The sequence below is a fragment of the Manacus candei genome, unplaced genomic scaffold (genome assembly GCF_025592945.1).
Source record: "Manacus candei isolate 608988 ecotype Guabito, Panama unplaced genomic scaffold, ASM2559294v1 h1tg000007l, whole genome shotgun sequence".
NCBI lineage: Eukaryota > Metazoa > Chordata > Aves > Passeriformes > Pipridae > Manacus > Manacus candei.
Window position 1 is genome coordinate 4,409,257 of NW_026138055.1, and position 26,465 is coordinate 4,435,721.

Below are 26,465 nucleotides of genomic sequence, written 5' to 3' on the forward strand. Positions count from 1 at the left end.
TCTGTCCTAATGTCTTATCACTGTGCTTTGTTTTACAGGAAAATACAGAGTATCTTCTTCGGAGCCATCCACCTCTTCCTCTGAAAACACTTCCAAGGCATATTCTTTGCTTAACTGAAGCACTGCAAATGCTAAATCACATAACTCTGAAAGGACCTCTGCCCTTTCCAAGACACACACAAAAAGTACCTGGGAGTCATGGAGAAGTAGACTGCTTCATTTTGACTAAACTGTACCTTGGTGCATTCTTCTGGAACAATCATTTCTCGTTAATGTGTAAGGCAGGGAAGCTGTGAGAGGTGGAATTTTACAGGGTCTGCCAATCTCTCAGAAGAGATGACAAAGATTTGAAGGCCTTCAAGTGCAAGAAAGGACATTGGGAGTGACGAATTCTCAGGCCTTGAGCGGGTGCTTAGCACTGTGCAGTACTGAGCCATGAATTGCAGTGCTATGCACAGCTGTTGTCCAGTGGTTTTGGTATTTCCCCTGTCAACCCTCTGAATGATCCCAAAGGCCTGTGTAGATACACAAGTACCTCATAGCTTCTGTCCTGCCCTCGTATTACAGCCTGGAAAGGCCATAGGGTATAGTGGTCTTCACCTTCTATTTAAGACTTTTCTGGAACCAAAAATTCCCAGCTGAGAAGGTCCATTTCAGATCTTCACTTTTGACTGAGCTAAAGTGAAGACCGTGATGACTCCTGCGTGGTCTTCGTTCAGATGGAACGTGCTGAAAGCTGTATGTGGTGTATTTTTGAAGAAAAGGAAGCTTTATATCCTTAACAATATTTGTCCTGTATATTTCCCTTGATGTGTAATGTGATAAGACAGAGATGGTTGCTGCCCTCTACCACAGAGAGGACTGCATTTATTTAATGCATAGTAGTGTTAAGTCTTCAAGGAGTGTCTTGTGTAAAGTCTGTATGTTTGGGTATCCTCTCAGAGGAGAATCACACTTGGAGGGCTCAGAGAGTCAGCTCTGCAGTGAATATAAATCACTATGTGCCAGGCAGGATGAATGGTTTGATATAAATTATTGCTCTAACACTACATTTGTGGAACCAGTTATTTCCAAACCTTTATACCTTTAAAGGCAGGATTCCTGTCTTAAGCAGAGGGCCATAAGAGAGCCTGCAAAGTATCTATAACACACACAAATGTACAAAATTTAATGTAAAATATGATAGATGGAATCATCTATCTTTAGATTTGAGGCCAGTTTCAAATACTGCTGTGAGGTGGTACAGCCCCATTTGGTCGTCAGGGAATCAAGGCTATATTTACCAATGGTGAACCTATTCCCAGAACTTTGGGATGAATCTGGCAGAAGGTAATCCAATCTGTAATTATTTGTTGCCTGTTATGAGTCCAGCCAGTCAGGTGCGTTGCAAGAAAAATTGATATAAGTGTTTGTTTTGATTTAATTCCAAAGGCAGAATATTAACTTGCTGGTAATGCCTCAATTAAATGGATGGCTTGTCCCTATTCACAAGCTTGCTCTGAGCACCAGGATGAACCCAAGTGGAAAACAGCCCTCTGTGTACTACTACTGCCATGAGAGTGCATTTTGCTTTGACTGCCATCCCTTGTGACAGGCATCTGATAAGTACAAGGGTAGCGTCACCCTCTGTGATTATTTGCTTTCTGAACTGCTTCAGACAAGAAGAAACCGGTTTTGAAGGAAACCTGGGTATCCAAGTTTCAGGTGTGAAAACTGTTAGAGCCCTTGAAAGCAGAGATCTTAGGTCATACTAGATCAGTTACTTCCTGACATCTGCAGTTAGTTCAATGGTGTTATTCACCTTATTCATCACACTTTAGCACCACAGACCCAGTCTTCATTTTCATATTTTCCCACTGCTCTCCTTGACTTTTAAGATGATGATTTCCAAAGAGATGAGAATTTAATGGCAGCCATGACAGATTCTACCCTTTGATAACAGATAATCCATTTCATCCAGAGCCTGCTGAAATCATGCGAGTTTTATAGATGTTTAAAAACCCCTTGGATTATGCCCACAGAATAGATTTACATTTGAAGATTTGAAAACCTTAGGTGATGAGACTTTTTAGAAAGACTGCTAGCTTTAATGTGAAATTATTTCCCTGATCATCATAACTGGTCTACTCTGGCCTCAAATCGGGAGGCCTGGGGACACACCATCTATAACGCTGCCATTTCCTTTGAGAACACACACAGGATCACTCTTGAGGAGAAAAGACAACGCAGAAAGAATCGTGCCTTGCAGAATATACCACCTAAGGAGTCTTTCTGCTGTGCCTTTTGCAATCAGACATGTCTATCTCATATTGGCCTCATAAGCCACCAGCGCTCTTGTGACAAAAGTGGATAGAGCCCTTCCTAAATCTTCATTCGTGAAGCCTGGCCATGACTGGCTTACATAACTATGGATTTGTACCCTTTAGATTTCTTGAGCAATTTTTGTAGTAACACTTCTAAAATCTTTATATTTTTGCTTCTATGTGACTTTTACTGGTGTTTTGAGAGGTCCTACCAGTTATTTGATTTAAGTTTGAACTAGGGCTGAGAGTAAATGCATGGGCTCTCAGCACTGCTGCTTGCTATAGGATGAAGAAATGAAATTTTCGAAGAACACATGAGAAAGGCATTGCATGAACTTGCATCAGACAGCAGTTCTACATGACACATTTTAATCGCCACAACCCTCAGAGAAAGCAGATTTCTGCCAAGGTGTTGATAGACCATGTGTTGACTGGTCTTCTACAGCTTGTATTCATCATTTTTACTGAAAACCAATGTTTTATGAACTATGGAAAAACACCAGGTTGAGATTTATTCCCCCGCAGTTTTTTTATCTTCTAGCCATCATGGAAATGAGGACGATGGTTAAGACAATGGTTCCAGCTATTCCACCAATTGCCATTCCCAGGATGTCCCCATGGACCTGTCTTGACTCACACCTCTCACCCGTGAAGAAGAAGGCTTGTCCTGATAGGCACCTGAAAAAAATACATGTATTGGGAGTTTTGCCCTGCCCTATAGACTCACCTGAAGGTCCTCACATTCACTATCCTGGATGAGCAGTTCCCATTGGAGGAGTTCATGTCACAACATCCCCACTTTGTTTGGGTGCTATTGACATACCCTGGAAGCACCACAAAATGGGTTTTCTTTGCCTTATGCAAAGAAACCTCCCCTTGTGGCTGCTGGTAGAAATCAGTCACTGTGGCAAAGTGTTTTGTTTCTACTCTTCCTTGAAGATCTAATGGCTTAGACCTCTGAAATCTGTAGCTCTGAACACTGATTAGCTGCATAATTTGAAGAAGAAAGACAGAGCAAGGAGGGAAGAGGTCTGTGGTACCTGCAGCTTGCTTTTCCTTTCACATTCACACAGACCCCATCATTCTGGCAAGGGTTTGGGTCACAGGGGTCTTGCAGATAAGGCAGCTGGTCTTGAACAGGCTTCATATCCTGGGCTGCTCTCTTCTGCCTCTCAAGGATGAGGCCTCTCATGAGGGCAGATTGTACAGATTCAACAGGAACTTCAGTGTTATTGAGGTGAATTATATCTTTTAGAAAAGGAAAATGGAGAGAAAGACATCAGATATCAGTGAGTGAAGCTGTATGTAGTGCACCTCCTATGTGGGGCTCACACAGTGTCTTGTGGACCAGAGGGTACTCCTTTTGCCTTTTAAAGAACTCTTGCTGTTCCACAGCATGTTCTGTGTATTTAAAGCACAAGACAGAAAATAATACTGAAATTACTGAAACTGGTTAGGTAAATCTGTGATATTATGTACTTCAAAAAATTACACACCATGTGTTTGAAAATAAATACAATGGGGATGGCCTTTTAGTTAGAAATGGGCATAGCTACTGGTCAGGGTGCTTAAAGCTGTCTGAGAAGTTAACCTTCCAAAACTTGCTGCCATTTAGATCCCTCTGAACTCCAAATCACTTTAGTCAACATCACCCACCTGAAGCTAAGACACAGAAATGCTTTTTAAAGTTGATCCTCATTAGAAGAGAAGATAACTTGGAGACAGGTGCAGTAGTTACTCGAATGTATGAAAACAGAAAGAATCACCCACTTCATAAGGAGAATAAGGAAAAGGGTCTTTACCATTAAATTCTGCAAAAATAATCAGGTCATCATTTTTCAGGAAGCTTCTCCGTCTCATCTCGCTGTGGGATATGAAGTTACTCCACCCCCAGGATACAGTTCTGTTGCAATTGCATGATTCATCAAATGTTCCAGAAATTGATGGTTTATCCCATATTACAGCTCCACTACCATCTGCAAAGAGATTATGAGTGATGAATAAGAACCACAAAGTTTTGCAGCTGGCAGTATGACATGACTTTTTTTGCATTAAAGTGTTAAATGGGATCTATAAAATCGAGTTCAGAGCTAAAATGCCCAAACAAACCACAGAAGACTGACAAACTAAGGGTGCCAGCAGATTCTTAAGTATGGTCTGCATGAGGATTCTTAGTCTATGTGAGGGCATTGAAATTCACAACTCCTCTTTCATTGAGGACTAATCAAACAGCAGTTACCTCCTCATTGTCACCAGCTCAGAGCTCCCTCCTTCATAAAGACATTCCTCCGTTTGTTTTTAAGTACTTATGGTTTAGGGTTTATCAGATTTTGGTAATTTCCATGGTTCTGTTAAACATACTTGTACTTAAGGTTTTAAATGTCATATTGAAAAAGTATATACTAAATTTCCACTGGGAAAAATGGAAAGGGATGAAGATTCATTCCTAGTATTTTATTCTGTAGCAAACCTAACATTGTCCTATTATTCTTATTTCTTTCACAGAATCATAGAACTATTCGGGTTGGAAGGGATCTTAAAGCTTACCTAGTTCCAACCCCCCTGCCATGGGCAGGAACACCTTCCACTAGACCAGGTTGCTCAGAGCCCCATCCAACCTAGCCTTGAACACCATCAGGGATGGGGCATCCACAACTTCTCTGATCAACCCGTTCCAGTGCCTCACCACCTACTCTGTTTCAGTTTGAAGCCAATTCCTCCTTGTCCTGTGACTCCATACTTCTGTGAATAGTCTCCCTCCATCTTTTTTGTAGGCTCCCTTCAGATACTGAAGGGCTACAGGTACTGAAGGGCTCAGCCTTCTCCTCTCCAGGCTGAACATTTCTGAATTAACACATCCATGGGAAATCCTAGAGCTGGGTGTGAATCTATGGTGTTATATGTTGTATAAACCTGGAGTTAAAAGGTGGTCCCTGTTTGAAAGAGTTTATACTCTGCAGTCTACTCCCAGCCAAGCAAGAAAGGCTTCAAGTGGTGCAGACAGATCTTGGAGGTATTTTCATGTATTTTTTTCTTAAATGCTGTGCATTCAGATTATGTATGTTGAAGTTAACTGAATATGTTGAAGTTAACAGAGCTTCCAAAATGGAGCTTTAACTAAAATTATTTTTTTAGTAATGGATACAGCACCCTGCTGGCATTGCACCAGTCTGTGGTGATATGTCACCTACCATAGTGAACAAACCACAGGTAGAATGGGAATTGCCAGCTCTTGTGAGAACTCTGTATTTAGAGTCAAACTCAGATATCCCAGGCATTGTTCATAATAACACCAACCTTATATGTGCCACTTTTCACTATACATGATCTTCCACAGACAGGGATTCTGAATCACACACAGGGAAGTCGTACTCAGGAAGGTGTCTCAGACTGGGAAATGGAGTCGAGGTTGCTCAGCTCTGAGTCCTACACTCAGTCCTCTGACTTGTATTCCTTGGCTCTCATTGTCAGCATTCCCCCAGGCAGACACACTCACCTGAGCTAACGTGGTCTTTGCTTGTGGTGAAGCTTTTGCTCGAGGACATCCTTTTCAAGACGTCGGGGTCCTGGTCCAGCACTGTGAGCGTGGCTTGGTGGTTCAGAGCTGGCCACTCCAGCACAGCATCGTTCTCTCCGCTGCACAGGTGAAAGGCGATGCGAGCGTAGCCAGCGCTGTTATAGTTGGGGATCACAGTTATGCCAAATCCATAACCCTCAGGGCTATAAAAACGAGGGCTTCGAATAACACTAATGGATGTGTTCTCAAGGATTTTGCTGAAATTCGGAATGACCCACACGGCTGTGGGACAGGGGGTCTCTGTCAGGGTGATGTCATCGATAGCAATCCCACCGGACGAAGAGCTGGGGTTGCCCTTTAGTCCTTGGAAGAGGTAACGGAACTTCTTCTGAGCATGGAGGGTTACATGGGCAATTTTCCAGTTGGAGTCACTGTCAGCTTTGGTGAAAGGAAAGCAAAACACTGCCATCAGTGTGATTAGAGGAATTACGAAGTAACTTGTTCCTAGCCATCCATCCCAGCTGCATTTTTAGATAACTGGACCTCTCATGAAGACCTGAAGGTGAGAGATCTTAAGCTGATATTGTGATTATAATATATCCACTTTGCTTTATCATCCAAATGCTTTGGACATTTTGTACAAGGAACTGTTCACATGTTAGGGAATGACAGTCCCTAGTATAAAGAGCAACAGGCTAAGGGCTAAGACAAAACAAAAGGGTGGGAATCAATGACCCAGTGTGTTAGAATTAGCTGTGCCTGACACTTTTGCAGGGACTTATCCTTCCCTGCAAACTGCTGCAGCCTGATATAGGCAGATCCAGTTATAGAAGGTCTTGAGTTTTGACAACCTAGAACATGGTCTAGCGGTGGCAGAAGTTGTCCTATTTAACAAAATCACATGAAGTGGGAATCCAGTTCACATTTCCAAAACTGCATATGCTTTTATATTTCTGATCATCTAAAAGTCAGACTGGGATTCTTATTGACTGCAGAGGAGCACAAGTACTTACATTTGAGCAGCTCAGTGTTAGATCATATGACAACCAGTGGACATATAGTCCACTGATCTCCAGAACAGCTTGGAATTCCTCTCAATCACCGAGCATAACATAATATTAGGAATGTTGTGACTTCTGCTGTGAAGCACCTAAATTACATTATTACAACCACAGTTTGTCTGCTAAATGTCCTCCTGTGATGCCAAAATCCTCAGCCATATTGCAAGACATTGTGGTAGCTTTGGGAAAATTTTTGGGTTTCTCAGCCAATTGTCTGCATTGATGATTAGAGTAAGACAACTCGTCCCCTCCACCCAAATATTCAGCTAATTTCCAAAACTACCTTGAAAGGTTTGGATTTTCCTCATCTTGCGAACATTCCCAGTGCCATCATCCTCTTTCAGCCAGATGATCAGCTTGTCAGAAATGCTTCCTGTGGTCCTGTAGAAGAACTGGAGGCACTGCTGAGTTCTCTTTGGATAAAGGATTCGAGACTCCAGGACTGCCACCTCATCTGCTGTGCCAGAGCTGGTGTCGAAGTACATGAAATAGCCAGTATCTGGGGAGAAAAGGGAGACTGTCACTGTCTCTTTCCAGATTTTTCACTAACTGAATGTTGTAAATTTATCATTTCAACTGCACTCTTTCAAAAATCAGAAGAGTAATACTTAGCATTCATACTTAACATGAATAGTAGAGGAAATGTTATGTGATAACCATCCAAGACAGACCAGGATAAGAACAGGAGTAGCAGTTTAGCACATTTATGGAACTCATTGCTGTTGGCTCATGTCAAGTTTGTGTTAGTTGGTCTAATTGGAAGTTGTATTCCTCAGGAATGTTAGAAACGTATGAGACAGGATTCGGTGCTGACCACAAGTAACAAGTAAATATATTTTTTTTTCTTGATTTGTAATGAAGGTGATTTAAAGATGAGATTCTTAGAGATTGTATGTTATATTACCTTGTAAAAATAATTTCTTATCAGCAATAATGATAATAAAAAAGGATTGGACACAAAATTAGCACTGTCCTGACCTTGAACATGAAGAAGCAATTTTTTTATAGCTTGCCCAAAGGTTCCAAAACTCAATTTCTCAGTCTGGGGAAATTATTTAAGAATTTCTGCCCCTTTAGTTTAATTTCCCGTTAACATTTTGTGAGGTGTATTTTACTTTAGATTTGCAGTGTCTACTTTTATCCTTATATTTACAAGGATTTACCATTTGCACACATAACATATCTTGGTATAAGATATGAAGTTGTGATGTCTTGTCTTATCTGTATTGTGTTGCTTTTTACTTATTCTTTACTATTCTTTATAGTCAATGGTTAAACTAATAAGCGAAATTCTTTTAGCTGTTGAGTGAAAGTTTCCTCTGTTGGGGGCTGGTTCCACGGAGTCTTGTCCAAGATAACATAACATAGAATCACAGGATGGTTTGGGTTGGAAAGGACCTTAAACATCATCTCGTTCCAACAGTTCCAACAGTACTGTAGCTGCATGAAGGCAGAACAGTCTCCTGCATGGTTAGTGGAGCTGTTTGAGCTGTTTATCAGGTTCTCTCTAACCAGGTCAGGGGAATACTCTCCATTCCCTCCCACATGGTAGCAATGCTTTCAACTCATATCCATAGAAACCTTGCCAAAGGTACCTAATTGCTCTATGCAATGTATGACACTTCACTTTAAATTTAAGTGTATTAAACATAAGCATCATCACTCTTGCTTCAAGTGAGAAACAGGGCTGGGAGCCTGTTGTTGAAATTATTATAGTAACAAACCCCCAAATGATCTGGACTCTACATCTTTTTTGATAAGAAAGTCAAATAAAGGCAACATTAAGCATCTATGGCAATTAAAATATGGCCCTAGAAGACTTCAGTAGACTCCCTAAATGTTAAGCTGTACTTTCCCTCCTTCATTTTAGCTAGCAATAAGTCAAAAAACCCCAGGACATCAAAACTATCTGGGAGAAATATGATCCACCTCTGTTAGAAACTCAGAATTTACCCCCACATGAGATGACTGCAGAACTAGTTATCAAAAAAGGTCTAAATTCCTGATGGAGCCAATGACCCTTTGGAGGCACCAGCAGGAGACACTCCCTATTCATGCAATTAATTTCAACATTCTGGAGATTCTCAGAGGTACCCATCCCTTTCCATTAACTCTTCAATGCTTATTTTGTATGAGTCAATAGAAGCTAAAGCCCAAGTGCAAGTTAAGTGCCCAGTTCAGACAGATTGGATTTTTCCCAATAAACTCAAACAATTCAGTTAAATTATTTTCTCAGTTACAATTATATTGTACAGAGTGAGAAAAAAGAGAGAGAGAATTAAGAGTCAGTGGGGGTTAGAAGCATGTATTTCTAGAAGCTGTCAGATGGTTTTCTTGAGTTATAGTGTATTCTTGGACCCCTCTGACAAGTACCAGCATTGTAAGAAGTTGGGGATCTGTTTTTTCCAGTGGGTGGGTCACATGAGGGGAATAACCTACTCCTGAGTGCAGCAAGTCAATGTTTCCCTTTATCAAAGACTAACAAAGCATAATTGAACATGCTTTCGGTCAGGGTTCTTTCCTCCCATACTTAGGCAAAATTTACCACAGAAGTAATTTTTTGTTTGCAAGTGTGTAGTAGTTTGCCCTGTCTAAATAATGACAAATAAGGCTTTTGCTTTTCAGAACTGTCTGCTGTGATTTAGTCTTTATTCTCAGTTGTAAGCCAGCACCCTGTGACTGTGACTGGGGCTGGCTCCAATCTTTTTGAGATCTTATTCCTTTAAAAAAATGGCAAAATTACCATTTGAAAAGAAAAATTATCTGTAAATTACTATCATAAAATACTTTGCAACTTTCTTCTACCTCCACAACCAGCATTCATCAAGCTTAACTAACAATGTGCATTGCAAACACATTTATGAGTGGCTATGAGTGCTGTTTCATTCTTATCATGAGGCAACAGAACTCTTATTCAGACTTTGGAAGTTGCAGTAAATTATTGTCCCTGTTATATTTAAATGGGCTCTAGTTAAGATTGTTCTTTGTCCCCTTTTATTTTGCTGTTGTGGAGAACATTACACTAAATTGAAAAACTTTGTTGAGAGCACGAGTGCAAACATAAACTCATGCTCAAAGGGTCAAGACAAGTGAGAAGAAAAAAGGCTTTTTGCTTAACTGAAAAAATTACAACTCAGATGTTTTCTGGGTTGTGTCTTAAATATGGTTATTTAATCTTGTGTTTTTAGAGCAGTCAGTGCTGGATTGTGTCAAGGGTTGACAACAACAGGTTCAGAGAAGTTGTTAAAGACTGTATTTAAAGCACACAGATATGCACAAGGGCTGTTACTCCAGCTAAGCCTTTTTCCATAGAATAGAAAAGTGTTCTGTTACTTTGGTTTACCTCTACAGCGCCCAGAAAGTGTGTGGTCCTCCTGCCCTGTCACATTGTTCAGTTGATGGACCCAGTCTAGGTCATCTGTGGTGCCCTGAATCATACCACAGATGTTGTCAAGCTCAAAAGAACACTGGTCCAGAAAGGTGTGAGTTGAAGCTGAAAAAAAAATGCACATACGGTCATCTCTGAGTAATTTCTGCTCTATTTTTCAGGAGTTTTGTTTACACTAGTATAAACATCCTGTAGAGAAGACAATCCTCACATTAGCAGACGTGAGCTCAACAGTTCAAAAGAGGAAACATTTGATTTCTGGAGAGATTCCCTGCCTAAAACCAACATTTGACCACTTAGCAGAAGGTTAACAAGCACCCATGTGGTAGTGACTGATGGTGTCTCTTTGTGCCTGTTTGTCAGCCTTGGAGAGATAAGTCCCTCTCTGACCCTGGGTGGTGTATTTAGCCATTCCTTGGCTGAGGTTATGGCTCATTTTGTCTCACTTATCTGCTTGATGAGCATGAGAGCTGTTCTTCCACTTCAAGCAAAGTCCATGCAGTTACCTTAGGCCAGTTCAGCTGAGTTTTCCTATAAGGTGATGCTTCTGCTGACAGATCACTGGGGACAATAACTTCTCAGTGACAACCATGATCAGTGATAACATCTTCAACCAGATTAGCAAAATATACAGTGTTGGACTCTAGACTTGGCTAATCTCAGGTACAAAATTATCTAATTAAGACCAAATGTCAGTAAAAGAGGACAAAGTGCAGCTGCATTCACCTCACAAAAGCACAACAAAGCTCCCCACACACCAGCAGAACACAACCACAGGTCTGAACCCCCAGGAGCAGTGTGGAAGAAAAGATATGAACAGAATGACTTTCCTTGACTAATTAACTTTTACAAGAGTAATGACAGGAGGACCAAGGAGAGGTATGAGGAGGGAATAAACTGTGTCTGCACACCACAGGTCCTGTCCTCAAGCACACCTGAGAACCTGAGAAGGTTTTAGAGACATAAGGGAAGTGAACCAGCCTGGCTCAAGTATAATCAAAGAAAGAGTTTGCCATGGTTAAATTATGACTTACTGCAGTTGTACATGCGATTCAGTCTTTCCAGATCAATGGCACTGAAGTCTAGACGTTGTCCAATTATGTCATCAAATGCTGGTATCTTTGCTGTGATTGTGGGGACGCTGGCATTTTTGTTAAATGAAAATGGTGCATAGTGCATCAGTGATTCGTAGTCATAGGGGGTGTTCAGGTCAGTGATGTAGCTGTCATCATACTTCGCAAAATTGTGCTCTCTGCCTAATAAAAGAACAGAAAAGTGCTTCATTTTTAGAGATATTAGAAAGGAATGGCTTTAGCATGGCCCCTTGGATACAGTTTCCTGAGGCAGAATTGATATGCCCAAAAGCAATTACTTTAAAATATAATATTCAAACTTAGCAAGATTTCTGTTTGTCATTTGGACAACAAAGCAGTGCCTTTAGATAGCAGTTCTGTGCCCCCACAAGTGACTTCAGCAAGTTCAAGATCAAATATCAATGAGCTGTAAAGAATGGGATACCTTAAAGGTCAGAATAGACAGTCTAATAGTAAGGATCCTGAAGGATTAAGTTTAAGGATTAATGTATTTAAGATTAATGTATCCATTCCAGAACCTGTGAATATTGATGCAAACATTTCCCAGGATATTAGATCATATATGGACAAGGAGAAGCCCTGGAGTCCTTCACTCACTAAGGGGACAGATATGACAGTCCTGGAGTGCCTCCAGGTTCTGTTCTTCTTTGAAGCAAAGAATTCATTAGCAATCTGGAGGAAAAAAGAAAGATGTTTTTACCCTAGATTTACAATATTGATATGATATTTCTATTGAAATGTCTTTTGGAAACATGTTTCTCATGGTCTCTTGGTGAAATAATTTGTCCTTAAAGAAAGTTTTTCCTTATGAAAGTGTCTGCTAGGGCAGAGAGAGGGAGCCATTTCACATGCTTTGCTATGGAAGTAAAGAAAGATTACCAGCATTTCCAGCTACAAATAGTATTTTCAGAATAGTTGGCATTTTTTCTCAAAGAAGAAACAGCACATGACTGTGCTGATGGATAATTACAGATTCTCTGCATAAAGAGTGCCCTTCCCTTCTGCAGATTGCAAAGGTCTTCAGTCCAAGGTTTGAGATTATATAAGAGCTTGGGATCGTTTTCTTACAGAGACTTGAATTGCACCTTTTATCAAAAATTAAAAAGAAATACCCTCTTTTAGTCACTCCTTTTCAAATAAATTATCATTAAGTAATACAGAACCAGATCTCACAGAGGACAACAGGAGAAACTGCCTTCTAGGGACCAAGGGGACTGTGAAGTTTGCTGAAACTCATAGAGCCACTGAATCTGATGATACTAAGCCTGAAGGAAAGAACCTGCAGAGAGACACTGGGCAGAAGAGAGCAGGATAGAGTTCTGTTTCATGTGTCCCATCTGAACTAATAATTTTGAGGCTTTTTCATGTGCAAAGGGAGTATTTCCAGTTTCAGAAAAGCCTGAATCTCTGAATATAAAAACCTTTCAGATTTTGAGAGGACCTTTGATTAAAGAAGAGTCACCTCAAAGCTCACCATCTAAATAAGTTTACAATTTGCATAAAATGGCAAAAGGAAACAGACTCAGAGAGAGGTGAAACGATTTGTTCAAAATTTAGAGATCACGCCAGTCCTGGAGCCAAGGTGAAATGAAGTCCTCTGACTCCCAAGCAGGGCCTCTCACTTCTGGCCTTAGACAGTCTCTGGTCTTTGACTAGAAATTGTACCAGAATTTGTTGATTTACAGTGGTCTTGGATGCTTCTAAAATTATACCTTTAGGAAGGTCTTAAAATTTAGGAGTGAAAATAAGATACTGATACATCTGCACTTTACAAAATCTGATTTGAAGGTTAATACCCACCTTGAATAATTTCATCCCACCAGATGTTCACATAGTCATCCCGGTCCATCCTTGACTGTTCATGGTAAAATCCTAAAGCATGCAGGATTTCATGTTCCACAATTGCTCTGTAGTCACACCTTTCCCCAATTGAGAGGGTCTGTCCAGTATGCTGGTCCCCCACCATGGACCAACACCTGAGGAAGAGAGAGAGCTTTCTCTTGAGATTTCTTCTCTATATTTAAGTTCTGTGTCTGCTCACTAAGTCAAAATTAATATAATAAAAGTTTTAAATACAAAAGCAGTAACATAAATCATTATTTAGATGACAACCACATACCTTGATACTCTACAGATCCTGTACTCTGAAAGCAGACTAACCTCCAAAAACTATCACTTGCATGAGGCCAATATTTCACTTATCCTCTGTGTTAGACAAGCTCACCATGGATTTTTGAGATACACAGAAGTATAGTCCTACATCAGCTGCCATTTTGCCAAGAAGTATAATACACACAGAGAATCAGTAAACTCATCGAGACAGACTGAGCTGGCCTGCAACCACTTGGGCTAGAGAAATGATCCAAGAGGATTTAGAATAACTGTATCTGGTTCTTTTTAACAGCAACCATGCCTTGCGTTGGACAGAGGTGTGAAAGTACATTTTTCTGTGAGTGCCAAGCCCCTCATCCACAATTCAGCAGATGCTAATCATAAGTAACAAGTAAAGGAGCTCCTCAGCCAACTCACTGGGAACTTTTTAGGGGAGCCCTAGAGTGATGTGAGAGGCAAGTGCTGAAGAGCATCTGCTTTGGCTGCAGCTTCATTTGCTCATCACAAAGTAGCGTCTGGTTGAGTTTACTAAGGAGCTCTGAACACACAGATGTGGGCACTGAAAACAAAGAACTTGAGCCTATGGTCTCATGAATAGCTGCTACCAGGGCGTTTCCAGTATCAGGCTCTCCATCACCAACTTGCCAAAAATTGTGGTGCTTGTGGTCTTGTAAGAGAAATGTCATAGAACACATTACCCAAGGAAAGGCTGAGGGCAAAAATGTCAGTGCCTATAGACCTGATAACAGTGCCTATAGACCTGAAGTTCTGAGAGAACAAGAAATATTCACAGTTGATATAGTGAGAAAATTTGTGTGCTTTTCTGGATTTTCTTTCAAAAGACATTTAGCTGCAGGAAATAAAATAAATCCTTCCAGTTCCTGAAAAATTGAATCTTTGTGTACAAAACCCTTTCAGATTTTGAGAGAAGCATTCATTAAAAAAGAGCCATATCAACATATTAACATAACAGAAATATTAAAATAAACTGGCTTTTCACAGCTTTTTTAACCTGTCTTGTAAAGATTTCAAAATCTAAATTCTAGCTATTTACATCCTTGGTAATTCAAGATGGGGGTTGTTTCACCCTCCACTGAAATGGAAAACAACCCTTGGTAGTGAAGTGGAAGCAGCTGAGGAAAACGCAACAATGCTGGGATTCACCTCATTGAAGAGCAACCATCCAAACAAACATCAGATTCCCATTCCAAGTTCATCGTCTGAATAGCCTCTGCAGTCAGCAGAGGGAGGCAGCATCTTACAAGTTTTGTGTCTAAAAAGGTAAGATGGATTGTTTTCTCGGTGGCCTCTTTTCCTCTGCTGACAGTGAACCTTTAGACTGCTGAAGTCAAATGGAATTAATTCCCTGCTGATTCTACACAGCAAAACTAAACAGAAATTGATATAACCCTTACCCGTCTTCTTTTCTAAAGATTATGTAGGTTCTTTCTCCTTCATACGGCTTGAAATCAACGCAGGACTTCAGGCGGAACATTTCAAACGCCTGGAGAATTACTGCTTTGGCATTCAGATCTGGAAAACATGCGTTGGGAAGATACCTTTAACAAACTGCAGATCATTCCCTCTAGAGAGGTAACATATGTACACAGATACACAGAGGGGACCAAAAGAAAAATTATTCAAAAGAAAAATGATTGAAAAGAAAAACAATTGAAGAGAAAAATTACTGAATCTGATTAAATTGTGTTTTGTTATGTTAGCTGTTAGAAGAAATAAAAATGGTTTTGACATAAACAAGTTAGTTTATCTTGTTATTAGTGAATTTTAAAATTTCAATACGAGAGAACCAGTTCTGAAAAAGGCCGATTTTTTTATTACAGTGACTCCAGTGCAAATAAGGATTGGAGATAAAGTCTGAATGAAGTGTCTAAATTACCTAGGTCATCACCCAGAATATAGGGAACGGGGAACTTCCACCTGTAAGTCTCATTTCTAAGAGCATTTCGTTGATCTTTCTGAAAATGGAATTAACAGCTGGTGATGCATCTGCTGTGGGGAGATGAGCAGATTTGCAGCAAAAATACAAGTGACAGAAAGTTTTAACTACTTACAGGGAGCATGATATCACCCTGAAAGAGGTCCTGTCCAGCAGCTGGAAAGCAATTTAATGAAAGACAATGTAAATGAAAGACAATGTAAATGAAAGATCAAATATATTTCATTTCATAAACCATATTGAATCTACTTATACAAGGTTAATGTACCTGAGCATTTACAGAAAATACATAAGGACCAGCCTCTATACACTCAAATATAGGTAATAATAAAAGTAACAGCAGTTTCTACTCAATATTTACACTTGGCAATGTCTGCATTTGTGGTGGCAGAAATCTGGTGGCCACCACTATCCATGTCTCTTTTGATAACATCTTGCTTGCTCTCAGGCAGTGACAACAGTCATGAAGTGAGACAGTGCTCTGGAGAACATAGTAATGTCAAGCAATGCATGAGGAAGAATATTGCACAGTGCACCATCAAAATAAATATTTGATGGAAATTTGCAGGAAATAAAAATCATGGAGGAAGACAGTACAGTGTATTGTGTCTCTTCCCTCTGATTTCTTCCTACTTACATAGAAGCTCAATAAACATCTAAGTTGTTTTCCATCTTTGAAAAACTTTATCAAAATCATATAAAGATGGGTAGAAAACGCTTTGGGACTCCAGATCCCTTCCAATTGATACAATGTGTTTCTATCAGAACACCATGGGTCTGTCCAAACTTCAGAAATTAAAGACTTCTGCATCCCTTGTTTACATAGGGTCATAGTCCTGGCATAGATTCAGGTGTCATAGCCAGAGGAAGGTAATTCAGAGCTCACTTGATCATATTTCTCTTGTAACTGTGAGCTACCTATCATTAATCTTTTTTACAATACAGAAAATTCAGCATTTTGCTCACAGCTTTTCAGGCCTCATCAGAATTTGGACGTGAACTCACCTAAGTTGATGTCTGGAATGTCTTTGAATATCTCACCAGCTTCAGCATCTGCAAGACAAGACAAAACATTATGTGTTCGGATGTGGTGGCACATGCAAGCACAAGAAACTTCAAAGCACAAGAAGCTTCAAAGCTCAAACCAGCTCACACAGCACTTACCAGCTCCACTGTAGTGGTTCCCCATCTGAAAGAGAATGAAATACAGTCACTATAAGGTATGAGATGTCTGTGAACTGAGAGGAGCCTGTAGAATTTGGGTTTTACTCAGAGTCTGTAGAAATTAGGATTTACTTACAGAGAGTGGAGAACCATAAACATAACATAGTAGAAGCGTTAGGCACAGTGGGAAGATGCTGGAGCCCATTTCTGCAATGGCAAAAGAAGCTGGTCCCTCTCATGTCTTGCAATATATAAGGAATGCTGCTGAGCTTTCCGTGGAGCATCAGCCAACCAGCATCAGACTTTCCATCTTTGAAATATTATTATAGCAGCAAAATTTGCCTCCTGAATGGCACATGATGGCATTGCTGTTATCAACTATCTAAGTCCACATTGGAGGAATATTACAGAGACGAATGTGGTAATTTCGTGTCTTCAGTACAGCTGGTAAAAGACCCACCCAGACTTCACAGAGGAAGTTCTCAATCAGGCCCAAAGTTGCTGACTCCTTCCACTGTGTTTGTTATCTGTCAACATTACAATCTTGACTGCACAGGAGAAAAGCCATATTCTTAAGCAGAATTATTCCAGGTTTATAGCACTCCAGTGCCATTAGAATTTGGCCCAGTGCCATTTTCAATTAATAATTAACATCACACTGTAAGATTAGAGGTACAAGAGATATGATTATGAATGCCCTGTCAGTGTTTTCCCACAGCTGATCCCATCTGAGAACTGATGCCCCGATGCACAACAGGCATCTAGAAGTGGTCACATGTATCAGTAGATCCCTGGCCTTCCAGCTCGATGTTCCTTTCTTTTCTGGTGGTTTTCAGAGATCACAAACTTGTCCTGCTCTTTGCTGTCTTCTTTCTCAGGGTACATGGGGCAGGAAGGGCACATGGGCTAACTGAGCCAAGGCTCCAGAAATCTCTAGTTCTCCCCCAGGTCCTGCATGATTCCTGTAAATGTCCCATGTGCCCTGGAGTGCCTCGGTGCACTTAACTCAGGCAGTGGAATCCTGCTTCCTCGTTTCACATCTGTGGTGGTTTGAAAAACCTTTACAAGACATGAAAGTGAGCATGTTTACCTCTGTGTTCAGCAATTAGGTAGGAAAAGGTTTGTGCTGTGGACACCACCACCCACAGCACAACGCAGAGGGCTTGAGTAGGAAGAGAAGAAAAAGTGCTTTGGAGGTGCTTCACACACTGCACCCAGCAGTGCTGGTGGGAGACACTGGATTTCACTGCCAAGAAACCTCAAGGGCAAGCAGGTTTTGAGTGGGAAATGTGCCTGGCCTGGAAAGGAGTCAGTCCTTCAACCTAAGCCACATATTTTCCTCCAAACAAATCAAAGTAGGAAGCTACTGGTAAGATGTCACATTGCAGAGGAAAAAGTATGGAGATCTTTTCTTGTTTTGAGAAGAAGGGCCCCAGAGGACAGATCTTTCATGCAGCATAAATGGGTTTTCTCCAACACTTGCTTTTAGAATGATTGTTTCAAAGGACACATACCTAAGCTGAACAGGACACACTTCTAGTAAATGAGAAGCATGTCTCGAGATACACCATGTAGAGGCTGTTTCCACAGGTGAGTAAAGAGAGTCAAAACACATCACAAAGGCTATATTTGCAGATGTGCAGCAGTGGATGTGAGAAAGGAACAAAAAATTGAAGAAAAATCAGAGCAGTCTGAAAAACATTTTGGTTTTAGTCCCCTTAACTTTAAAATAACCCAAGAACATAAAAAAGACATCTAAAGATAAGTCATTCTGAGGGCATATATTTACTCTCATATATATAAGGCCTCTCTTGTACCCCTGTTAGGCACTGGAAGGGCTCTAAGGTCTCCCTGGAATCCTCCTGTCTCCAAGCTGAACAAGCCCAGCTCTCTCAGCCTGTCTCCACAGCAGAGGTGCTCCAGCACTAGTTTCATTTTGTCCTCCCTGGAGGGCAGTACATGTACAATCTTAAACTGGTTGCAGTTCCTATAAAGAAGTTGGTGATGGGAAATGCTATTACTCTTCCACTCTGGGCTCAACCAAGTATCAGAACATGAGACCACAGGAAAGTACAGCAGGTGCCTCAGAGCCTCATACACTGCCTTGTATGAAGTGCCCAAAATTGCTGTGCATCATTATTCCCACACCCAGTGGCAGATCTACCCTGGATTCCTAGACACAGGCATTAAATGGTGTCACTAAATGCAGATAATACCTTTTGCTAATCTGTGTGCACTGGTTTTGACTCCATTGTAAAACAAATAAACTCTGAGGCAGAAATGTGGCTCAGGTATTTCTGTCCTTTATACGAGCAAGAATGAAAACAAATGTCTCCTGAGCTGGAAAAACTATCATATCAAAGTGATATCAACTACATTGTTAATAAACAATTACCCACTCAGCTTCTCAAAACTCAGGTAAGTTTGTTCCACTTCATAGGATTTGAAAGCAGCACAGGACTGAACTTGTCAAAAGCGTCCAGGTTAACAACCTCAGCATTCAAATCTGGAACACACAGCACAGGATAACAACAGCAGTTGCTCTGCTTTTATAGCATTATACATACCTATAATTCTAGATAAAAAGAACGAATAAGTGTGCATTAAAAATAGGAGCATATATAAAATATATCTACCTGGATAAAAGAGCAGGAGAGTGTTAGCAAAATTCCCTGACTGGAGTAATTATGGCAGAGGGCATAGGGAGAGATAATATCTTTTGTTAGATAAACCAGTAGTTTAGACAGCTGAGATAGCTGATAGCTGAAATAAACAAGCAGGCTTTTGGACTTCCATGGCATTGCTCAGGTACTGCTGGGAAATTTTATTGCATGTTATAACATAATCTCACATATTGTCAACTTTGAGCTCAAGACCAGTAAAAACAGAAGAGATACATATGATTTTAACACCAATTTACTATTTGTTTTTTCTCCTAAATTGCTCAAAAATTAAAATAGTACCTAAAGTTAGATGAGAACAAGGATAATGCTCTGAACATTTTAAAATATATGCATGTCCTCTTGGCCTGTACTGAGCTGAGAATGTTAGGAAGAGATAGGGCACAAAGGGTAAAGGAGATCAACATGTATGACCTTCAGATTAGGGTTCCTGGACTTCATTACACACACTGCACTCCCCTGATGGTGCTTTGCTGAGCACAACCCCTGTTCTGCATGAGCACCATAGGTGACCAAGTGACAGAAGAACCAGATCCTGAAGCCTGACATGAATCAAACATGGGTACTCACAAAATCACAACACTGTCCACTGCACAAAAACATCTCCACTGTTTCTGCCACCCAACATGGCCCTCCTAAACCAACATTCAAATACTGAAGAGTCACACTGATACCCTGCACATTTACATTTACATCTACATTTACATCCCTGCACCTGCCCTGCTCTCAAGAGGAGAGGCACCAAAATCCCCCCCACCAGCAGCTCTATAAAGCTCCTCTTTCCACACCTGACACTCAGGCAACAGCAGACGCTGACCTGTGTTTGGCATTGGTGCAACAGCCCCTTGTCCAGTACAGCACTGCTCCCAGCTCCCAGGATGGAAGCTTGTCACCCTCCAGAGCAATTCAATGTCACTTTATATGCTGCCACAGCTGTGGCCGTTGTCACCTTTGAGGCGTTTGCTGGCATGTGGATAAATGCTTTCATTGTTTCTGTGATTTGCATGGCCTGGATCAAAAGGAAAACCTTGAAGTCTAATGAGAAGATCTTGTTGGCTTTGGGATGCTCCAGGTCTTGGTTTTTGTGCATCTCATGGGCAAATTCCCTCCTTTCAGTAATTTATCCCAAACACCTTCATGTTCACCCCACACTTCAACTAGTTGCATCTATTTATACCTTTCTTAATTATTTCAGCTTGTGGGTTTCAACATGTCTTTGTGTCTTTTATTGCATAAAAATTGCCAATTTCAGGAACAGCTTCTTCATCTACTTGAAAGTAAAAATTGACAGGATTGTGCCCTGCCTCCTGTTGGGGTCAGTGCTTTTAGCCTTAGCTATCAGCATCCTTGCCTATGATATCGCTGAAAAATTGCACAGTAAGGATCGCAATTTCACCTGCCCAGGAAATTTTTGGGAAGAAAGTATCAAAATGGAGAAACATTTGTTCCATATTTCTTTCATCACTGGCTTCGGATATACTGCTTCGTTCCTGGCAGTCATCACCTCTGCCCTTCTCCTTCTCTTTTCCCTCTGGAGACACAAACGCAACATGCAGACAAACTCCATGAAGGACTTCAGCATGGATGCCCACATCAAAGCCATGAAATCCATTCTCTCCTTCTTCATAATATACAGCATCAACTTTATATGTCTGATCTTGACAATAATTTTTCCGTCTAAGACTGAAAATGCCATGATGTTTCTTGTATTCATGTATCTGTATGCCTTTCCGGGTGTTCATTCCCTTATTCTGATTTTCAGCAATCTCAAACTGGAAAACACACTGCTAAGGATTCTGCTTTGTAGGAAGCTTTGCATGAGGTAGGAACTGCAAGAAAAGCTGGAGCCTTTGGAAAATGTTGATCTTTCCCTTAAGATCAACAGAGCATTTAATCTCTAATGAAACCAGGTCATTTAATCTCTAAAGGAACTTTCCAGCCATAGTAGATGATATAGATGTTCACTCTTCCTGATCTAACTAAAGAAAACTTCATTTACATTTACTGAACTATATTATGGTGTGTAAAAAATGATTATTCTGATTTGATTTAGATAAACCATTGAGTTCTATTATTGTTATTAACAAAGTCATTTAGCCCTGACTGTAAGAAGGAGGCATAAATCCCTGAGATATGTGGTGGAGGAATCAATGTGTGCATGATAATCTGCTGGAGAGATTATCCAGCAGAGGCCCCTGACTTCTGCCTGAGCCAGGCAGATGATGGAGTGATATTAACACTGCTCTGTTCAGCCCTTGTGCAAGGCTCTTTCTAATCAAAACTCTTGATAACCCTCATTTGTATATAAGATGCCTGGTCCCTACCATTCAGGACTTGACTCTTACCTCCACTTCTCCCAAAAGTATGAATTTGGCATTTGAAATCCTCCATGGCATAGGATGGCAATACGACCCCACTCTGTAGATGAGTCAATGGGATTGCTTCACTCTCTGCCCCAAAAGCAGGGATGCCTCTTTGGTAAGATTTGCTCCTCCAGCTCTGTCACATTGTGCCCTAGTGAAGTCGGGTTTCTAGGCTTAACTGATGGTAAAGCTTAATGAATTACCCATTGTTGTTCTTTTTTTTTTTTAAACATATTTGTGCTAATCCAGTAACTGCATTTATCAATGGCAATTCCAAACTTGTATTTCTGCAATAAAATGCACTATTTCTGAATCTGTGATCATGAAAGTTCTTACTGAATGTGATGAGATTTACAGTGCTGAAGGCTAAAATCAGAAATAAAGCCCAGCCACACCCAGGGCCTTTTAACTCTGAGGACCTGTGTTTTGTTTACATTTCTTGCTGCTGTGGCCCTGTTCTAGTGTAATATGATGAGCTGTATCACTGTCTGGCAGTGGCTGATAACTGATGTGTGAACACGTTGATCCCTGTCACTCTCCACAGGTGGTCACTGACACACAAACAGTGATGCAGGAATGGCCATGGGGGGCACAGGTGGGTGCAGAGCATACTGCCCACAGCAGCCCTGAGGGTCCTCTCTGCCCCACTTCCTGCAAGAACAGGATTGCCCTGCTCTGTGTGACTGCTCTCCTGCTCTGCTTTTACTTGTAGATGAGATTGACTCTTCTGAGTGGAGTCTGGCTCAGTAGAACACCCGGAAAGTGGGTTTTGTGCTGGATCAGGGGAGCAGTGAGAGGAGGAAGGAGTGGGGGAGAAAACTCATTATGAACAGACTGCAATCCCCATTCTGCTTTCCCTTGTGCTGCTGTGGGAGAGGAGGTGGAAAAGCTGGAAATGAAAGAGTGAAGTTGAACCTGGGATGAATGGGGGGTGGACACAAGGGTTCTAGCTTTGTGTTTGTTCCTCATTACTCTACTCCATTTTCAATAGGAAATAAATTGAATTAATTTTCCCCAAGTCAAGTCAGTTTTCTCCATGGCAATAATTGGTGAGTGATCTCCCTGCCTTTATCTTGACCCATGAGCTTTTCCATCCTATTTTTCAGCCCTGCCCTGTCTATGGGTGAGTTTGAAGGAGCAGCTGGGGAGGGGCTGGCAGCTGCCCAAGGTCCAACCTCCACAGCAGGTCCTCTAAACATGAAATAGTTCCAGCATGAACTGAGCAGAACCTGAATTGGTCATTTCTCTCACCCACTCAGAACCTGAGGTAGATCTTAAAAATCTCATCTGGACACATCTCCCCACTGAAAGGCCTTGAAAGGACAGGCACCAACACACCTCCCTTCTCTCCCTCATGTTGCTTGTGCACTTCTTCCTTTAACAGGACAGTCCCAGCTGATTTCACAACAAGACCCTGGAAGACCCATCTGATCCCCTACTTCCCATGCAACATCATTCCTCACAACCTCACATACCACAACACGCAGCAGGCAAAACCAGCATCTTGCCAATGTCAGCACCACACAAAACAAGGCAGCCCCAGCAAACCACACTGCAGATACCTTCTGCCATCTCCAGGAAAGCCCTGAGAACATGACACCCAGCACAGCATCACTGCCCTGTGCACCAGCCCCACTCAGCTGCACCTGGAGGGGACACGTTATCCACCAGCACAGCCACAGTGCACAGCCCACATGGAGAGATGCACTGATGTGCCCAGCCTGGGGAAGCTGACCCAGAAGACATGTCACAGCTCAATGGGAGGGGCTGCCCAGTGCTGGTAGGGTATGGAAAACTGCTTTGGGTCACATTCCAAGCTTTCATGATTGAAAAGTGAAACAGTTAGAAATACTTTTGCTGTGCAAGATTGTTGATGAGCAGTGGGATAGCTTAGCAGTGACATTAATATAACAAAACTCAATAGTAAATGAAATAAAAGCGGTCTGGAGAGTTGGACAAACTCTGCCTGTACCTAATGCAATTTATACAGGGCTACTTCTCAGGCTGGAAGGGACCTTAAATATCAGCTGGTTCCAAACCCATCGATATGGTGGGATAGAAGAGTCAGGAAATTTCCCTCCTTAGCAGCTGTTTCTCAGAGCCTTCCTCTCCAGCTCTTCATGACATCAGCATTCTTCTGTGAACACAGTAATCCAAATCTACACTCTCAATGATGTAGTTTAGAGCAGCACCACATACCAGTAAGAATATGTCACTCTGACAAGGATTTGTTCACAGAATCACAGAATATGCTGAGTTGGAAGGAACCAACAAGGATCATGCTCCTGGCCCTGCACTGGACCATCTCCAAGAGTCACAGGATGTGCCTGAGAGTATCATCCAAACACTTCCTGAACTCTGTAGGGCTTGGTGCAGTGAACACTTCCCTGGGGAGCCTGTTCAGTGCCCAACCACCCTCTGGGTAAAAATCCTTTTTCTAATGTCCAACCCAAACATGCCCTGACACAACTTCAGGTCATTCCCTCAGGTCCTGTCACTTGTCCCCACAGAGGAGACACCAATGCAGAGCCTGTTCCCCCTTGTCCTCTCACAAGGAAGTTGTAAGTGCAGTGAGGTCTCCCCTCACTCTCTTCTCCAGCTGAAGAGACCAAGTGACCTCAGCCACTCCTCATAAGGCTTCCCCTCAAGGTCCTTCACCATCTCATGGACAGTCTCTAATGCCTTAATATCTATCTGATGGAGTGGTGCCCAAAACTGCCCCAATATTAGAGGTGAGGCACTTCATCCCCACTCTATGTGAACCCTGTCAGTGACCAAGGGACAGAAGAATCCAGTCTTGAAACCCAACAGGGATCAAACAAGGGTCAGTCACAGAATCACAGCACTGTCCTCTGCACAAAAACATCTCCATGTTAGTGTCACCCAACACAGCCCTCCTGAACCAACATGCAAATCCTGCACACTGACACTGACACCAGGTAAGGGCATACCCAGCACATTTACATCCCTGCACCTGCCCTGCTCTCAAGACCAGCGCCACCAAAATCCCCCCCACCAGCAGCTCTATAAAGCTCCTCTTTCCACACCTGACACTCAGGCAACAGCAGACACTGACCTGTGTTTGGCATTGGTGCAACAGCCCCCTTGTCCAGCACAGCACTGCTCCCAGCTCCCAGGATGGAAGTTTGTCACTCTCCAGAGCAATCCAATGTCACCTCATACGCTGCCACTGCTGTGGCCATTGTCACCCTTGAGACCTTTGCTGGCATGTGGATAAATGCTTTCATTGTTTCTGTGATTTGCGTGGCTTGGGTAAAAAAGAACACCTTGAATGCTAATGAGAAGATCTTGCTGTTTCTGGGATCCTCCAGGTTTTGGTTTTTGTGCATCTCATGGGTATATTCCTTTCTCTCACTAATTTATCCCAACTACCTTTATTTTCATCCCATATTCCAGCTACTTGCTAGTGCGCGGAGCTTTTTCAATTGTTCCAACTTGTGGTTTTCTGCTTCTCTTTGTGTCTTTTATTGCATAAAAATTGCCAATTTCAAGAACAGCTTCTTCATCTACCTGAAAATAAAAATTGACAGGATTGTGCCCTGCCTCTTGTTGGGGTCAGTGCTTTCCTCCCTGGTTATCGGAATCATTGCCTACAACATCATGGATAAAGCGCTCAGTAACAACTTCAATTTAACCTGCCAAGGAAGGATTTGGAAATCAAGTATCAGAATAGATCAACATTTTTTGCCTCATTATTTTATGTTGGGCTTTGGATATGCTACCGCATTCACAGCAGTCATCTTGTCTGCCCTTCTCCTTCTCTTTTCTCTCTGGAGACACAAACGCAACATGCAGACCAACTCCACGAAGGACCTCAGCATGGATGCCCACATCAAAGCCATGAAATCCATTCTCTCCTTCTTCATAATGTCCAGCATCAACTTCATATGTTTGATCTTGACTCTCATTTATTCAATGAAGAATGAAAATGATGCGATATTTTTAACTTACTTAATTCAATACACTTTTCCAGGTCTTCATTCCCTTGTTCTGATTTTCAGTAATCCCAATCATGAAAAGAGACTGCTAGGGATTCTGCCCTGTGGGAAGTGCAAAGTTTTCCTCAAGAGGGAACTGTAAGAATGCCCAGAGCCCTTGCAAAGGGCTGATATTTCTCTGTAGAAAATAAGTCAATTTATTTCTAACGCAGCACTCCTGGCAGTGTAGATGTTAGAGGTGTTCATCTTTGAGCTTAAGAATATATTATTAAAACTCTTTGATGTAACATTATTATGAGTTAAACAAATTATTATCCGTATTTAATTTTGATAGTTCTTGGAGCTGAATTGTTGCCAATAACAAAGTCATTTAGACCTTGTACCCATGGATTGGCTGCAAACCTGCCATAAATGCTTTGGCATTTGCTGATTGTAACAACTGAACTAAACAACAGGTTTATTTCAATTTTGGTTTACATTTCTGTTCCCGTGTCATATGATGAGATGTCTCTGTCACTGGTTGATAACTGTGTAATATTAGGATCTCTATCACTGTCTGGCAGTGGTTGAGAACTGATGTGTGAACATGTTGATCCCTGTCACTCTCCACAGGTGGTCACTGACACACAAACAGTGATGCAGGAATGGCCATGGGGGGCACACGTGGGTGCAGAGCCCACTGCCCACACCAGCCCTGTGTGACCTTTCTGCCCCACTTCCTGCCAGAATAAGATTACCCTGCTCTGTGTGACTGCTCTCCTGCTCTGCTTTCACTTGTTTGTGTGCATCGTGCAGCGTGGAATAAAGTCCTGCTTTCAACTGGCACTGACCCACAGGCAGATGTACAGGGGGCTCGGGCCAGGTGC

The 26,465-nt window shown here is 41.6% G+C and overlaps 5 protein-coding genes across 7 annotated transcripts in view; 3 read left to right on the forward strand and 2 right to left on the reverse strand.

The window, feature by feature from the left end:
- ADGRF5 (adhesion G protein-coupled receptor F5) overlaps positions 1–1,044 on the forward strand; it is a 42,695-nt gene extending 41,651 nt beyond the window's left edge. For all 3 annotated transcript variants that reach the window (XM_051810064.1, XM_051810047.1, XM_051810056.1), the window contains one exon: positions 39–1,044. In XM_051810064.1, coding sequence (XP_051666024.1) covers positions 39–118 — 80 coding nt within the window. In that variant the 3' untranslated portion in view covers positions 119–1,044. The remainder of the gene's footprint in view (positions 1–38) is intronic.
- Positions 1,045–2,655: 1,611 nt separating this feature from the next.
- Positions 2,656–16,816, reverse strand: MEP1A (meprin A subunit alpha). The gene is made up of 14 exons (XM_051810936.1): positions 16,733–16,816; positions 16,597–16,621; positions 16,438–16,485; positions 15,548–15,588; positions 15,373–15,451; positions 14,891–15,008; positions 13,164–13,339; positions 11,304–11,525; positions 10,225–10,374; positions 7,165–7,380; positions 5,800–6,258; positions 4,106–4,279; positions 3,344–3,551; positions 2,656–2,981 (listed from the first exon to the last, which is right to left on the reverse strand). Exons 1-14 carry the CDS (start codon positions 16,799–16,801, stop codon positions 2,834–2,836), a joined length of 2,133 nt encoding a protein of 710 aa, XP_051666896.1. The 5' UTR covers positions 16,802–16,816; the 3' UTR covers positions 2,656–2,833.
- A 2,257-nt stretch (positions 16,817–19,073) lies between these two features.
- Positions 19,074–26,465, reverse strand: part of ANKRD66 (ankyrin repeat domain 66) — a 75,090-nt gene continuing 67,698 nt past the window's right edge. Inside the window, exon 4 of the transcript XR_007908217.1 lies at positions 19,074–19,102. The gene's annotated coding sequence lies outside the window, so the exon portion shown is untranslated. The remainder of the gene's footprint in view (positions 19,103–26,465) is intronic.
- LOC127481511 (taste receptor type 2 member 117-like) lies at positions 20,150–21,103 on the forward strand. Its single transcript, XM_051810887.1, has one exon. The coding sequence runs from the start codon at positions 20,156–20,158 to the stop codon at positions 21,101–21,103; it is 948 nt and encodes a 315-aa protein (XP_051666847.1). The 5' UTR covers positions 20,150–20,155.
- LOC127481611 (taste receptor type 2 member 105-like) lies at positions 24,773–25,741 on the forward strand. Its single transcript, XM_051811069.1, has one exon. The coding sequence runs from the start codon at positions 24,779–24,781 to the stop codon at positions 25,739–25,741; it is 963 nt and encodes a 320-aa protein (XP_051667029.1). The 5' UTR covers positions 24,773–24,778.